General features: G+C 36.3%; 1 protein-coding gene across 10 annotated transcripts in view; it reads left to right on the top strand.

Moving 5' to 3' along the window:
- LOC105465829 (putative ankyrin repeat domain-containing protein 20A2) overlaps nt 1-14852 on the top strand; it is an 83892-nt gene that overhangs the window by 36108 nt on the left and 32932 nt on the right. For 8 of the 10 annotated variants that reach the window (XR_011613673.1, XR_011613671.1, XR_011613672.1 and 5 more), the window contains 5 exons: nt 1175-1259; nt 3759-3787; nt 3879-3951; nt 9917-9987; nt 13898-14055. Coding sequence is in view for 1 of the 10 variants with exons in the window: in XM_071079785.1 (XP_070935886.1) it covers nt 1175-1259; nt 3759-3787; nt 3879-3951; nt 9917-9987; nt 13898-14055 (416 nt within the window). In the remaining 9 variants the exon portion in view is untranslated. The remainder of the gene's footprint in view (nt 1-1174; nt 1260-3758; nt 3788-3878; nt 3952-9916; nt 9988-13897; nt 14056-14852) is intronic. The other 2 variants (XR_011613676.1, XR_011613674.1) reach the window with 1 other exon arrangement.

The following is a 14852-nucleotide window of genomic DNA, read 5'->3' as shown; positions in this document are numbered from 1 at the left end:
TTTCTAGTATGATTCAACTGGAATCTTAACATTGTGATTTTAGATTAACATTTCTTAAATGTTTTATTAGGCCCAACTCATGTTCTATTAAATATACCATTTTAAGCTATACATTACCCTTTAGAGTTCTGGTGACAAATTCTTTTTCTGGGTGGAAAGTTGATGGGAAGTTCCAGGTTTCTCTCTGTTATAATAATTTTCTTTCAGGTAGTGGTAGATGACCATATTTAGCTAATTGAAAGTTTTAGAGTAATGAAGTCTATCACAGAAGTACTTACAAAAAACTTATTGGAGCATAAATATTAATTAGTATTATTAGGGATATGAAAGAGCAAAAGGCTGTGTTACATATTTCTTTCTCCAGGTACTTTATTGCACTTCATGTTGTTTCTTTTCTTTCTTCACTTAAGCTCATATTTCATTGATCAGTTAGGCTTGTTTTTCATTTGTATCTCTCTTTACTCTCACATTTTAAATAGAAATTTTGGAGGAGTCAGGGTCTTGCTCTGTTTCCCAGGCTGGAGTATAGTGGCATGATCTTGGCTCGCTACTGTCTCTAAATCTCAGGCTCAAGTGATCCTCCCACATCAGCCTCCTGAGCAGCTGGGATACAGGCACAGACCATCATGCCTGACTCCTTTTTGTACTTTTGTGTAGAGATGTGTTCTCATTTTGTTGCCCTGGCTGGTCTCAAACTCCTGAACTCAAGCAATCCACTCACCTTGGCCTTGCAAAGGGCTGGGATTACAGGTGTGAGCCACCATGCCTGGGCAACATTGAGGTTTATTTAAAGGAATTGATTAGGGCTGTGTGTGCTGGTGCACACTGGTTATCTCAACAGTTTGGGAGGCAGAAGTGGAAGGTTTGCTTGAGCCTAGGAGGTTGAGACCAGCCTGGGCAGTATAATGAGGCCTTGTCTCTGCAAAACTACCAATAAATACATTAGTCTGGCATGATGGTATGCACCTGTAGTTCCAGCTACAGCTGAAGTTTAGGTGGGAAGATTGCCTGAGGTCGGAGGGTTGAGACCACAGTGAGCCATAATGATGCCACTGCATTCTAGCCCTGGGTTGACAGAATGAGATCCAGTTTCATAAAAAGAGAATGATAAGAATCTCTTGATGTAACTCATTATAATTTTTTAAATGGAAACTAATTCTTGATATTTCCTTAGCAGTGTGTCCCCGAGAAATTGTCACAGCCTTTACCTGGACCTTCCCATGAAAAAGGCAACAGAATAGTCAATGGGAAAGGAGAAGGTGAGAAGTGTATTTTATTTAAAAAGTCATTTGATGGAATGTTTCTTTTAAAACATGAGCACTAATATAGTCTACTAGCTAAAGAAAATGTCCTATTAACTATAATAAGTAAAGGAGAAGTCAAATGGTGATAAATTGTGTCTCTAACCAAGGGTCAGCAGTTGATTCTATTGGGAGCACCACTAAAGGAGCTGAGTGTGAGTTCCATTTTAAGATACTCTAAGACCTGAGGCAACTCAGGAGAGAGGGAAGAGGAAATGAATAAAGAGAAAGAAAGAATGAAGAGGGCAGAGTGTACATGTAATACATAAAAAAACATATGCGGGCGTATGTAATGGAGGTTAGTAAAGTCAAATTGCTCTGTAGAGGAAGGAAGAACAGGGTGTTAGAAATAGGAAAGAAGATAAAGTAAGCTTCCAGTACGAAAATGTGTCAGCGAATTAGAGTAACATTTTCCTACTCTTGCTGTCATGCTCACTACTGGGGAGGCATTAAGAATTGAGGTACTTTACCACACAGACCTGTGGTTTATCTACCATAGATGAATATCACCGTAAATGGTCAGCCATGAATGGCTATAATTTAGTTTTATAGAAAATGGTGTAAATTCATGGGATAGTATCGTATAGGCCAAATTAACATCGTTGAAATGAACAGTGTTGGGTGATTTATGGAGAAGAAATTAAGTAGAGATGGTATTGCCTGATTAAAAGTTCATTAGAAACATTATGGCTTATAATGTAGTATTAAATTCAGGGACATAGTAGGGAAGAAATTGACGCTAGGCCAAACAGGGCAATTAGGGTAAACCAATATGCAAGCACATCAGTGTAGAAAAGGGCATTCAAATTGTCGTGAATTAGTTGAGGAGCTTCTGGAAAGTGCACATTCTGATTCAGCAGGTATGGGATTCTGTATTTCTCATGAGTACTCAGGTGATGTTAGTGCTGGTCCCTGGACATAGCCCTGAATAGCAAGGGAATAGCCTTCCTTTAGAGAAATCTGGAAAAAGAACTATTGGAGAGCAATTTAAAAAAATAACAGAATCCAGGGAAAGCATTAATTTCCTTTTATTTCTGAGCATGATTCTAGCCACAGGGGAAGGAGAATGAGATGAAAAGAGAGATTACAGGTGTATACTACTCCTGAACACAGTTGACAACAGTGGTCGCAATGATCCATAAAAAGCAGCTAGGAAGGGAAGCATCAGGATGACAGATCTAAAAATCACTTTTTCAAAGGAAGAGGGATTGTGAAAGGACAAGGAGGGAGGAAAGAAAGATATTTGCTTGGTTCTTGGGAGTTAAAGCCAAGTAAACTTGAGATGAGTCACTTCCAGTTGCTTTGGCGTATGGCCAGTCTCACAAGAGAGGTTATTGCTGTGGAGAGTACTGGAGGCAGGAGGGAGTGCTAGACTTGGGGTAAACTGCAGCAGCTCATTTCATTTCATAACTGTCAGGCCTCAGAGAGAGAAGTTTCACTGACATGAGCGAATAAGATGTGATTAAATTGCATATAGATGCTTTGGCTAATTTTTTTTTTGAGACAGCCAGTTATTTGATATGATAGCTGTTTTGTAAATGTCCTTTACAGTATAAGATAATATACCAAACTTAGTTAATTTTAGATGCAATCATATTATACAATTCATTCTGCGAATACCAAATTTCTCATTTTCAATAAATACTGCACTGATTTTGCAATATAACAGTGTATTCATATCCAGCAAGTCTGTGGTATTTCAGTGTTTTCTTTTTTGATAAATATTTTGATATTGGAAACTGATTCTACATAGTTTATTTGATGTGTTTTATGGACCACCTTGTATGAGTGAATCCAGGAGCTCGAATTCAAGGCCAAACGAGGGGATAGGAGAAATGTAGGTGCTACAGTAGCCCATGTGGTCATGGGAAAAATGAATATTTCATTTAGCTGTGATTTCATAAGTGTGTATAACAGCTGATCAATTTAGAACACTGTCTTTGATGAGAGGTGAATTGCACGTTCACCTGAACTGTCATCTCAACTGTGTATTTCCTCAGCGACAGGACATGGGGAATTTATCTGTGGTGTGCTGGCAGCAATTCCTCTGATGTGTTGAGTGAAAATACTCTGTACCTTCACCCTCAGCCTTGACATTGATACTCTCAGGTTTGATTTCCTCATCTGTTTAATGGTCTCTTTACTCCTTATCAGCCCATGTGTTTACAGTGATATCCAGGCTTTTCTGTTTTAGGTATAGGCATTTGAAACATAATCTCACTATTGAAATGTAAACTGAGTTTTAGGAATCCTATATTCCTATTTTCCTCATTATATTTCTGTCATGTTGCTGTCCTAGGCAAGGAAAAGAAGAAGTCAAGCAGTACCCTCAAAACTTTAAGTAATTATTTTTATAGTCAGGCATGAGAACTCAGCTTGATAGTAACACTGCCTGAATGTTTGGTTGGCCCTGTCATACTTACATATAATTGATGACATATCCCCTTTGCTTTGTAGGGCCTCCTGCACAACATCCTTCCTTGAAGGTAATTAATTATGCATATTTTTGAAGCACTAACTCCATGTTGTATAAAATATATATGATTTATGAATCATTTTCTTTTAAAACCCATTCAGCCTAGCACTAAAATGGAAGATCCTGCTGTGAAAGGAGCAGTACAAAGAAAGAAAGTACAGACCTTGAGAGCAGGTATGTTATCAATACAAATGGAATGCTGGAAATAAGTACATTAAATGATGGAAGTGCTCACATTATTCTCACCGCTAATTCTATTTGCTTAAAATTGAATGGTAGGCATTGACATAAATGTTATTGTTTGTATTCATATTTGAATAAAAACAAATTTAGAAGCCATAAAAATATTTTTAAAATGTAAACTTTGACTCAGATGTTTCTCTTTTAATATTTTGTATAGCATAAAGTTTTCAATATAAAATTTTTGTACTTGTCAGGGATTCAAAGCAGTGAAATTTGAGACTCTTAAGATATTTCCAGTGAGTTATGTGCTAGTTGGAGTTCTGATCTTTACCTAGAGGAAGGCTTTACTTATTAACGTGTCAGTTTCTGTGTTAACTTTAGAGGCTTGCTGCTAGTGTTATTACACTGATGATCTGAAGCCAATCAGATGTTCCAATGAGCAGACTGTGCATGTAGGTGTATGCATACGTGTGTGTATGTGTGAGTTTGTGACGTCTTTGATTATTAAAAATGAGGAAAGTAACGATTCATTTATAACTGGTAGACAGTCTTTTAAAAGGGTTATTTTGAGACTTTTTGGTGTTAAGGTTTTTAAAACATGATTGCATAGAGGCTACCGACATCGTAAATTGGTTTTCATTTCAAAGCCCTTTTAAAATCTTTAACTATATTGTGATGCTCAGAAGTAATATGCAGAATGTTTTATTTGTGTCCTAAAATGGTACATGAGTGGTTCTACACTTTACATACTTTTCTGCCACCTTCTTTGGTGTATCATATTTTCCAGATGCATCCACATTGATATGATTATCTCTGGTTTAACTCATTTTACACTTTTCATTGTATTCCCTTTTTCCACTTTACCACTTTCAGTTAGACTCTCCTGTTGCTGATAAATGAAGAAAGAAAGAAAAATAGAAATAATGTCAGATTAAAAGGGCTTTTTAAAATCAGTTTGTATCTATTAATATTTACTATATGAAAGTTTAAAGCTGAAAAGTTCAGAATACAAGCATTCACCACCATATTTTATACATGCAGTTAGAACTATGACTCGTGAGCCTTTAGCCTATGAAGTTAGGACAATTCATTTCTCTGAGGAAGAATGCTGCACTGTTCTCAGAAAAGAAAATTGAAAATAGAAAGTGGCATTGTCTTATTTGACCTCGTGGACATCCTTGAATGAATCTGAAACTCCAGGGTCTCTCAGATCAAAATTCAGAAATAATGTTTTGATCAATATATATAGTTTATGTAAGTTCAGTTATCATGAACCCTTGATGGCCAACTGACCTTTCAAGTTTCACTTCTGCATTTTTTGCTCTTTTCCTTGACTTGTCTTAAAAGCTAAAATTCAACAGTTTTATTGATACAGAAACCGGGAATATAACTTTCAAAATATATTTCTGTCCTATCTCACAGCGTTGTGTACTCTTCAGATCTCGTGTGAACATAGACTTATTTTTATAATGGAAAAATTAGGTCTTTTGTTTGTGTTTTTGAGACAAAGTCTTGCTCTATCACCAAGGCTGGAGTGCAGTGGCTCAGTCTTGGCTCATTACAACCTCTGCCTCTTGGGTTCAAGTAATTCTCCTGCCTCAGCCCCTCAATTACCTGATATTACATCCACGTGCTACCACACCCTGCTAATTTTTCTATTTTAGCAGAGATGGTGTTTCTCCATGTTGGCCAGGCTGCTCTCAAACTCCTGACCTCAGGTGATCTGCCCACCTCAGCTTTCCAATGTGCTGGGATTATAGGCGGGATCCACTGTGTTGGCTACAGATAAGATTGTTAAGGCTATTGTATTTTAGATAAATCTTTGGTCTATATTTAAGGCTTCACATGTGAATTCTGAAGGTATTCATGCATTGAGGGAAGATCATCTTGGTTAAATGAAGGCAGTTTTTAATTTAATGTATACTCATTATAATGGTTTTGAAGTTTTTGTCTCTAGTACACAGAAACACACAATAATGTCATGTGTTTATTCTCAAACTTAGTTATTCAAATATTTTCTTATCACTGAAGAATCTTAATTATTAATAAACAAATTTCTCATGGAAAACAACATATATAATAGAGATAGTTGAGTGATTCAAAGTAAATTGTAGTAAATCACAGAAGCTTAAAACAAGTTAAATAAACTTGTTTGAGTTAATAGCAATTACAGGACTTGTAAAATACATTAGACCATGAGGGAGTAGTGTGTTTGTGGGGTAGATGACAACATGGCACTGCTTCAGGGAAGAAAGAATTTTTACACTTTATTACAATTTGTATTACTATTTACATTCTAATAAATAAAAACATAATTTTCAGATATTTTAGATTATGTTTCTACTAGTTGAATCATCAATAGTAAGACTTCAAAGATTTGGGAAGTTGTGAGTTGATGATAAATGTCTATCACCATCAGTGATGAAAAATCAGACAGCAACTACAGACTTTGGACACACGAACTTCATAGTTAAAGAAAGGATTACTGTGGAGCTGTGTTACTATCAGGGAATTATATTCTTCATTACCTGTGTGAGTCGCAGCTATTAGAGTAGGAAGAGAACAAAGAAGGGAAGGAAGCATAATACATGTTATTCTCGATTCCCTTGGCTGGCTTCATGCTCCCATAGTTCTGACTTTTCAGAAGTCATTTTGTGGCCAAAAGTACTTTGTGTTTCCTCCCCTTCTGCAGCCTACACCCAAACAGAATGCTTCTTAGCAAGGCATTTGTATTCTTCCTTTAAGGAAAGCAACATACAAATAACCAAGAGAATAAGGAGAAAGAGTAATTTCATTGAGGTTAGTATTTAACATAAATTTGAGAGTGGGTACCATGATTATATTTAGAATTTTGGGGCTGGATTGGAAAAATTGGGGGCTGCTGCAGACATCTACAGATTTCCTACTCAAGCACAGTGTGGCTTTGATTTATTTTTACATCTCTAGTTCTGCAATTATTAGTTACAACTGTATGCAATGTCACTAAAAATACCTTCCCAAACCAAATATTAAATAATGCCTATAGCTTTCTGTATTATAATGTTGATTTTCCCAATATTAATGGGAACCATCGAGCATTTGCCTTATGGTGTCTCCTCAGCTGTACTCACATGTTCCTTCACCTTGTCTTAATGGATAGTAATCCACTAGGAGTATGGGTGTTCAGAAGAGCTGTATCATTTAAAGATAACACAGGAGCATCAAATTTAGTTCTGCTAGAACACCAAGTCTATTGACTAACTGCGGCTAATATGGGGTCTACTTTACATACAAGTGAAATTCAGTGCTCTTAATCAGTCATATGATCATGTCAATAGTAATAAATTATGCAATATATTTTCACCCCTATAGTTTTAATTTCTTTTTCCCCTTATGTCTAGAATTAACATTTTGTTTTACAAAACATGATGATAGTCTTCTAGAGTAGTGATGACAAGTTATAAATCCAAAGTTTCTTAACTATGCAAATGACTTGTTTGCTTCTATTTTCTCATGAGCTTGGTAAATCCAGGAAGCAGAACTTTTAAAAGAAAATCCCCAAATTTGGCTGGGCGCCGTGGCTTGTGGGTGTAATTCCAGCACTTTGGGAGTCTGAGGCAGGCAGATAACCTGAGGTTGGGAGTTTGAGACCAGCCTGACCAACATAGAGAAACCCATCTCTACTAAAAACACAAAATTAGCTGGGCATGATGGCACATGCCTGTAATTCCAGCTACTTGGGAGGCTGAGGCAGGAGAATCTCTTGAACCTGGGAGGCAGAGGTTGCAGTGAGCTGAGATAGCACCACTGCACTCCAGCCTGGACGGCAAGAGTGAAACTCCATCTCAAACAACAACAACAACAACAACAACAACAACAACAACCACAAAACCCAAATGCATTTCCTGTGCACGGTAAAACTGAAACAGAAAAAGTGTAAAGTAAATAGAAGTAACTGAAACAGTTTATGTAGATTAATTTACTTCTCATTTGATAAAGTTTGTAAAGTAATGAGCAGAGTGTATTGCTCCAGGGACCCAGATATATACATTTATTCATGCAGTAAAAATCTATTCTTATAATGACCGCTGATACTTATATCCTAAATATTTCTGAAAACATCTCAGGCCTGCATCATCTTTGCAACATTGCCTTATGTTTTATCTTTGTTCATTTGTTTATGTGTCTCAGAATTTTATGCTCCTCACAGCATTTAGAGTTAATTATCTCTAATGCAAATAGATCCGTGAACCACTCCTGAATACCTAATGTCCAAGCATCTTAAAGCTATATAAGGATATCAGAAACTGACTTCTGGGTTGGGCACGGTGGCTCATGTCTGTAATCCCAGCACTTTGGGAGGCTGAAGCAGGTGGATCATTTGAGGTCAGGAGTTCAAGATGATCCTGGTCAAACAGGTAAAACCCCATCTCTAAAAAAAATACAAAAATTAGCAGGCGGTAGTGGCATGCACCTGTAATCTCAGCTACTTGGGAGGCTAAGGCAGGAGAACTGCTTGAACCTGGGAGGCCGGGTTGCAGTGAGCCAAGATCATTCCATTGCACTCCAGTCTGGGAGACAGAGTAAGATCTTGTCTCAAAAAAAAGAAGAAAAAAAGAAAACTGATTTCTGCCCAAATCTTCATCCATAGCCCGTTCCCCGTCTGCCTTTTTCTCTGGAATTACTGAGCTGCTGGCAATGGCCCCCTCACCATTCCTCTTTTGCAGAGAAATACATACACTCTTGGAGGCTTCTCTCCCTCTCTCATTGCTTCCTGGCATGTGCTCACCCTTTCCTACCCTCTGCCTCACTTAATCTGGCTAACCTCACTCTCTAAGTCGCAGCTCATGCATGATCTTTAGGAAAGCCATCGCTGACAGCTTTTGTTTTCCTTCCTTATACCCCAGTGCTTAACACATAGCAGGGACTCAATAACTAATTATTTAGTAAAGTTAAGACTGTTTATACAAAGATGATTCAAAAGATTGTCCTCTACAACCTAGCAGCAAAGGGGATCAACAAGTAAAGACATGATGTGCAGTTCAGGTGGTAAAGTGACACTGGAAAAATTGCCAAAGTACTAAGGGAGGCCCATGAAGCAGACACGTGTGTGTGGAGAAAGACAGCTAGAATGAAGGAAGACTTCACACAGCATTCTGAGCCTTTTTTCTTTTTCTTTTTCTGTTGTTGGAGACAAGTTCTTAGTCTATGCCCCAGGGTGCAGTGCAATGACGTGATCGAGACTCACTGCAACCTCAAACTCCTGGGCTCAAGGGATCTTCTCACCTGAACTTCTTGAGTAGCTGGGATTGCAGGCACATATCAACATGCCTGTCTAATTTTTTGTAGAGTCAATGTTATCTATGGTTCCCAGGCTGGCCTTAAAACTCTTGGCCTTGAGCAATTCTCCCATTGTGGCCTTCCAAAGTGCTGGGATTACAGATGTAAGTTATTATGGCCAGCCTACATTCTGAGTCTTAAAAGATGAAAATAAATTTTTCAGAATAGTAGGGGAAAACATTTGTGATGTAAAAAATGGGGTGAACACTAATTAAGGTATAAACAATGACAATTTTGCAAATTATTAGTAACTGCCAACTCAATGAGTGTGTTGTAAAAAGATACTGTTATGAATTATAGTAAAGTGTTACATTGTATATTTTGACTGCATTTCAAAATTTGTTTTGTTTGCAACAGCTTTGTTTATTTATATTGGGTGGAACAATTTGTAAGTGACCCTGAGATTTTGTATGGCTTGAACCTGGTGATACCTAGTGTCTCCCCAAGTGGTTTGTTGAAGTTTTGGATAATGAGAAGTATTTCTTAAAGAAGTAAATATTTCAGTAAACATTAAGCTTCATTTAAACTCTCAAAATATATAATACAAAGAAATTTTATTCTCTATTTTTATAAAGATTATAGTCTTTATCTAACTGTTCTTAGTTCATTTGAACTAAACCAATGAATTTGTCAACAGAACAAGCCTTACTAGTGGCTTCAGAGGAGGAGCAAGAAAGGCATGAAAGAAGCGAAAAGAAGCAACCACAGGTATATAAAAATTTAAGTTTCTTGTTTAACATTGTTTTCTTTTTTTTTTTTTTTTTTGCTTTAGGAAGAAAGCATAGACCAAATGACATGACCTTTTAGAATATACCTTTAGAATCAAATGGATCATAATTTTATATTCAATTTTTAAAACATTTTAACCTGTTACAAAACCTAAGATATTCTTACTATCTCTAGTAATTCATAGTTGTCTTTACCCTTGGAATTGAGGCAAGAAATCTTCTTTTATTTTTATAACCTTACTCTTAATACAGAAGGTAACATGAAATATTGAGTCATATTACTAAGGAATAGAAATTATGAACAATTTAACCATGATGGCCATTGAGCTACACTAGTGCTAAAGGAGTCATCACTGCCAGCGGTTCAAATGTTGCAGTTTTATATTGCTGGTCATCAGTGTCGAGTTTAAAGATGTATTCTGTTTTGTGGTCGCCAGTTGACTTCAGTGTCTGTGTTCAGGAAATGAATGGGGTCATAAAAGTCAACCCAGTTGCCTATTAAGAGAATCCTACCTTGCAGAATGGGACTTTTGGTGTCAGGGTACAAACGATAACTTTATTTCAACATAAATACATAGTAAATATTCCTACAATTTAAAAAATCCATCCACTATCACTAGTGGAACTTAAAATATATTAGAAGTGGATATAAGCAGAAAGTCTATCTAGATACATAACACTATCATAGTATATCATTTGAATTGGAATTTAAAATTTTGCTTCTCTTTCTTAGTGGTGTTCAGTTTGGCTCTCAATAATTGAGTGCCTAGTCTCTAGTTAATCTTCAGAAATATATGTGCACTGTAGGGGCTCACTCTTTCTGGTATGCTGAGGTAAAATCTTTGTAAGAGAGGAATCTTTTATAATACTACCTATCTTTGAATTCATTTCTGGTAGATTTAACGCATAATGAATTAAGTTCAGTCCAAACAAACACAGAGAGTTCAGCTTGCCAGTTCATGTTTCTCTCCTATGTTAAGCCAAGGCAAATTATTTTTCACATTTTAGTTACAATTCCATCATATAAGAGTAGCGACACATAGATTAAGTATCAGTTAAATTTTAATTATTTTCTAACATTTCTTTGTTTGTACTTGATTAAAGCCAATTTTAAAACATGCACTCCAACAGAAAAGACAGTAACTGAGAAACAAAACAAGCAAATTTGTTTTCCATTTTGCACCTTCCAAAAAAAAGGTCTCAAGAACCAGAACTGGGTGAGAATTGTGATAACGGGAATCTATCTGTATATTCAGGACTTTCTTTAAGATTCATTACAAACAAGTTCAAGCTGAATATTGGAGAAAGTTTTGAAAACTCCAAAAGTATTGCTTGCCCTGAGGCAGAGCTTCTACATAGTAACTCTAAAGAGGGATGAACAAAAAAGGAGTGCCCTCTGATCTGATGAGTCATGTCCATGATTGTGAGGAGGAAGATGCATCTGGAGGGCCTAACTCTGTGGCATTCCAGGCAGCACCTGAACAGAGGAGACCCATGGCAAATGTCTTTCATTCCATTCCCACTCCAGGTCCCTGAAATATACTTAGCAGTCATCTTCTAAGCTTCATTTAAATGAAAATAAATCAGACTATAAAAATGATAACAAACCAGACACATAGTTTGTTTCTAACACAGATGAAGAAAAAAATTTTAATGATACAGACACCAAAAAATTAAGGAACCTAGTAATTATGATTGAAATGAAAGATGATTAAGAGTTTGACATGCAAATAGCAAAAAATATAAACCCGAATATCACTCTTTGGAAATTAGACATTAGGTATTGGCCTCCGTCTAGAGATCCTGAAAGTCTTTTTGATTTGTGGTTTACCCACCCTAAAGAAATGAAGCATATGATTCAGATAGAAAGCTACAGTATTTCTGCTGCTACAGATACTTCTAAAAACAGAAAACCAATATAATGCTTATTCCAGAAGCCACCATATGACAATCCCAGTGCTAACAACTACAAAAGCAGGAATCTTGAATTATCAAATATGAGTTATTCTCTGCCACATAGTGAAAAAACATCAAAAATATAGCTAGGAGACTTACAGCAAGATATTCCAAGGTTTAAGAATGAGATGGGCATGTTACAAGCAGAATTCCTGGCTTTGGAGAAAGAGAAACTCCAACTTCAAAAAGACAGAGGTTTACTTGCTGCTTCTCTTTTTTCTCTTTATCAATTATTTGATGTAGTCAAATTTTCTATTCAAGAAAATCTCATGCGTACAGTTACAGCGGGGTTATCTAAATGTGTAATTATGTGTCAAAGTAGATTAGTTCTGCTATCTAAATAACGCTTCTGGAGAATGTTCTCATAATGTTTGTTCATTAATCAACCTAAGTCTCACTCTCAGTCTTCCAAGTGGCGTATGGGCTGGGAAACTAATTCAGCCGTATACCAAGAGACCTTCTGAACCAGATAAACATAAAGAAATTGCTAAAGAAATAAGCTCTAGATTCTAGATTCTTTTTTCTGTATTCATTTAGAGATGAGTTACATTTATTTATTAATAGAATGGGAATACAATGGGAGGGAAGCAATGACTGAGATGAGCCACAAAAACACATCTCGCCTTGAGAGTTGCAATGAATATTCCCAGCCAAATGAGTCTGTTTAATGTGTTTTCATGCCTGCAAGTTTATCTGCTTAGCTCAAACTGTTTGAACTTATAGTCCCATCATGGTTATTTCAAATACTTTTGAAAACAGATATATACTTCCACATATTTTAAAAAATCACCAGTTTCCAATTTTTCTGCTGAATCAGACCTTATGTTGTTTAATAAAGTATAGTAAGTTTTGGCATGTATGATTTTGATCATATAAGAAGCATCATTTATCAGCCAAAAATTTAACCTTTGACTCTTTAGGAGGAAGTTGAGTTCTGTACATTGTGTTCTAAAGATAGAGATTTTCTTCTTTCAAAGTAAAAGCACATGAGGCTTTTTGCACCCTCTGAGGCATTAAATTGCTTTGCTCAAGTTAGACTTTTAATATATCTGACTAATTTGATAAATTGATCTTTTATGTAATTCAGCAATATAGAGTTGTATCATGTTATTTGGTGCCATGAAATGCTAGTGAATGCCACCTTAGGAGATGTGGATGAAACATTTAATAGGTCTTGGTTGGTTTGACTCCCATTATCAGTAGATAATGGGGCTAAAGTTGATAACTGGACCATATACATTCCACCTATCACCTTTTGTGGTAATTGAATGTGAAATCTGGGAAGCATCGCATTTTCCAGAATTCTGCACTAGAAACTCAGCAGTTTCACTCTGCTTCTTGTGTTGTGGCAAACTTTGGTTCCCATCCTTCAGGGAGCACATTTACTTTTTTGATATCCCAGGATTCAAATGGAAAAAAGAAAAAGAGAGAGAGAGATAAAAGGCAGTGGGGAAAAGAATAGCTTAGTGCAGAAAAGGGAAACTTCTTTACTGTTCCTGAAGCCCCAGAAGGTCACATCCTCTTCATCTGGCTATTTCATGTAACATCCAGGTGGTAAAGACAGAAGACATATGTTACGCCTGTGTCTTTTTATTTCTCTGTTTCTGCCAGTCAGATAGCATAAAAATTTATATCAGGCAGCAAAGAGTGGATGGGAATAAAAGCACAAAATGGAGAAGAGTCCTTTTTGAAATTTTGTAAAATTCTTCTGTTCACTCAAACAGAAATAAGCAGACTCGGCAAAAATTTCAATGGTAAAATGATGAGTACCTTATAATTATAATCATTATGTACAATGATAAAATTAAAGTAAACACAAAATACTTTTATGATAAAAATGACATTTAACCTGAATCAAGTGAAAAAATCAGGGAAAAAGTTCTTTTTATTGAATAAAATAATAACAATTATTATTCATATTACTTTTATTAAAGGTCAAAGAAGGAAATAATACAAACAAAAGTGAAAAAATACCAGTATCAGAAAATCTATGTGATCGCACAGCTGCTGCTGACAGATTACCCCAACAAAGAAAGACTGGGGAAATGCATCCTCAGCAGTTTCCCAAGAAGCTGAAGGAAGAGCGTGATAGGTAAGCCTAGAGCACGGATTTTTTTTTTCTTTTTCTTTTTCTTTTTTTGATGGAGTTTCTCTCTTCTTTCCCAAGCTGGAGTACAATGGTGTGATCTCGGCTCACTGCAACCTCTGCTCCCCGAGTTCAAGCAATTCTGCTGCCTCAGCCTCCCTAGTAGCTGGGATTACAGGCATGTGCCTCCATGCCTGGCTAATTTTTTGTATTTTTAGTAGAAATGGGGTTTTACCCTGTTAGCCAGGCTGGTCTCGAACTCCTGACCTCAGATGTTCTGCCCACTTCGGCCTCCCAAAATGCTGGGTTTACAGGAGTGAGCCACCCTGCCTGGCTGCCTATAGCAGTATTTAACAGGAGGTAATTGTCATTGTGCTATACACTAATGCAAATTTGGACTAATATTCCTTATGATTAACAAGTTTTATATTTTTACCAGGGATATTTAGTCCTGCCTGGTAATCAGAAAAATGCAAATTAACATAAAATAAGATATATTTTTAAAAATCATGCTGATATTTAAAAAGTAATTACCAATGTTGGCGTATGTGAGGAAAAACGCATTCTCGTACACCGTTGGTATATGAAATTGGTAAATTATTTCCGAAGAGCAACTTAGTGCTTTGTATCAAAAATTCAAATAACCCGACATCCCTTTAACTCAACAACTCCATTTCTGGGACTAGATTTCACGGGAAAACATAACTTGTGTAAACATACACACACTTATTAAGGATATTAATTATATTTTACACATAATGAACAATAGGTTAATAAATATGTAAAATCTATGTAATAACAAG

Source organism: Macaca nemestrina, chromosome 15, assembly GCF_043159975.1.
Source record: "Macaca nemestrina isolate mMacNem1 chromosome 15, mMacNem.hap1, whole genome shotgun sequence".
Lineage (NCBI taxonomy): Eukaryota > Metazoa > Chordata > Mammalia > Primates > Cercopithecidae > Macaca > Macaca nemestrina.
The sequence above is the reverse complement of the archived record's forward strand: the minus strand, read 5'-3'. Positions and strand labels throughout refer to the sequence as shown.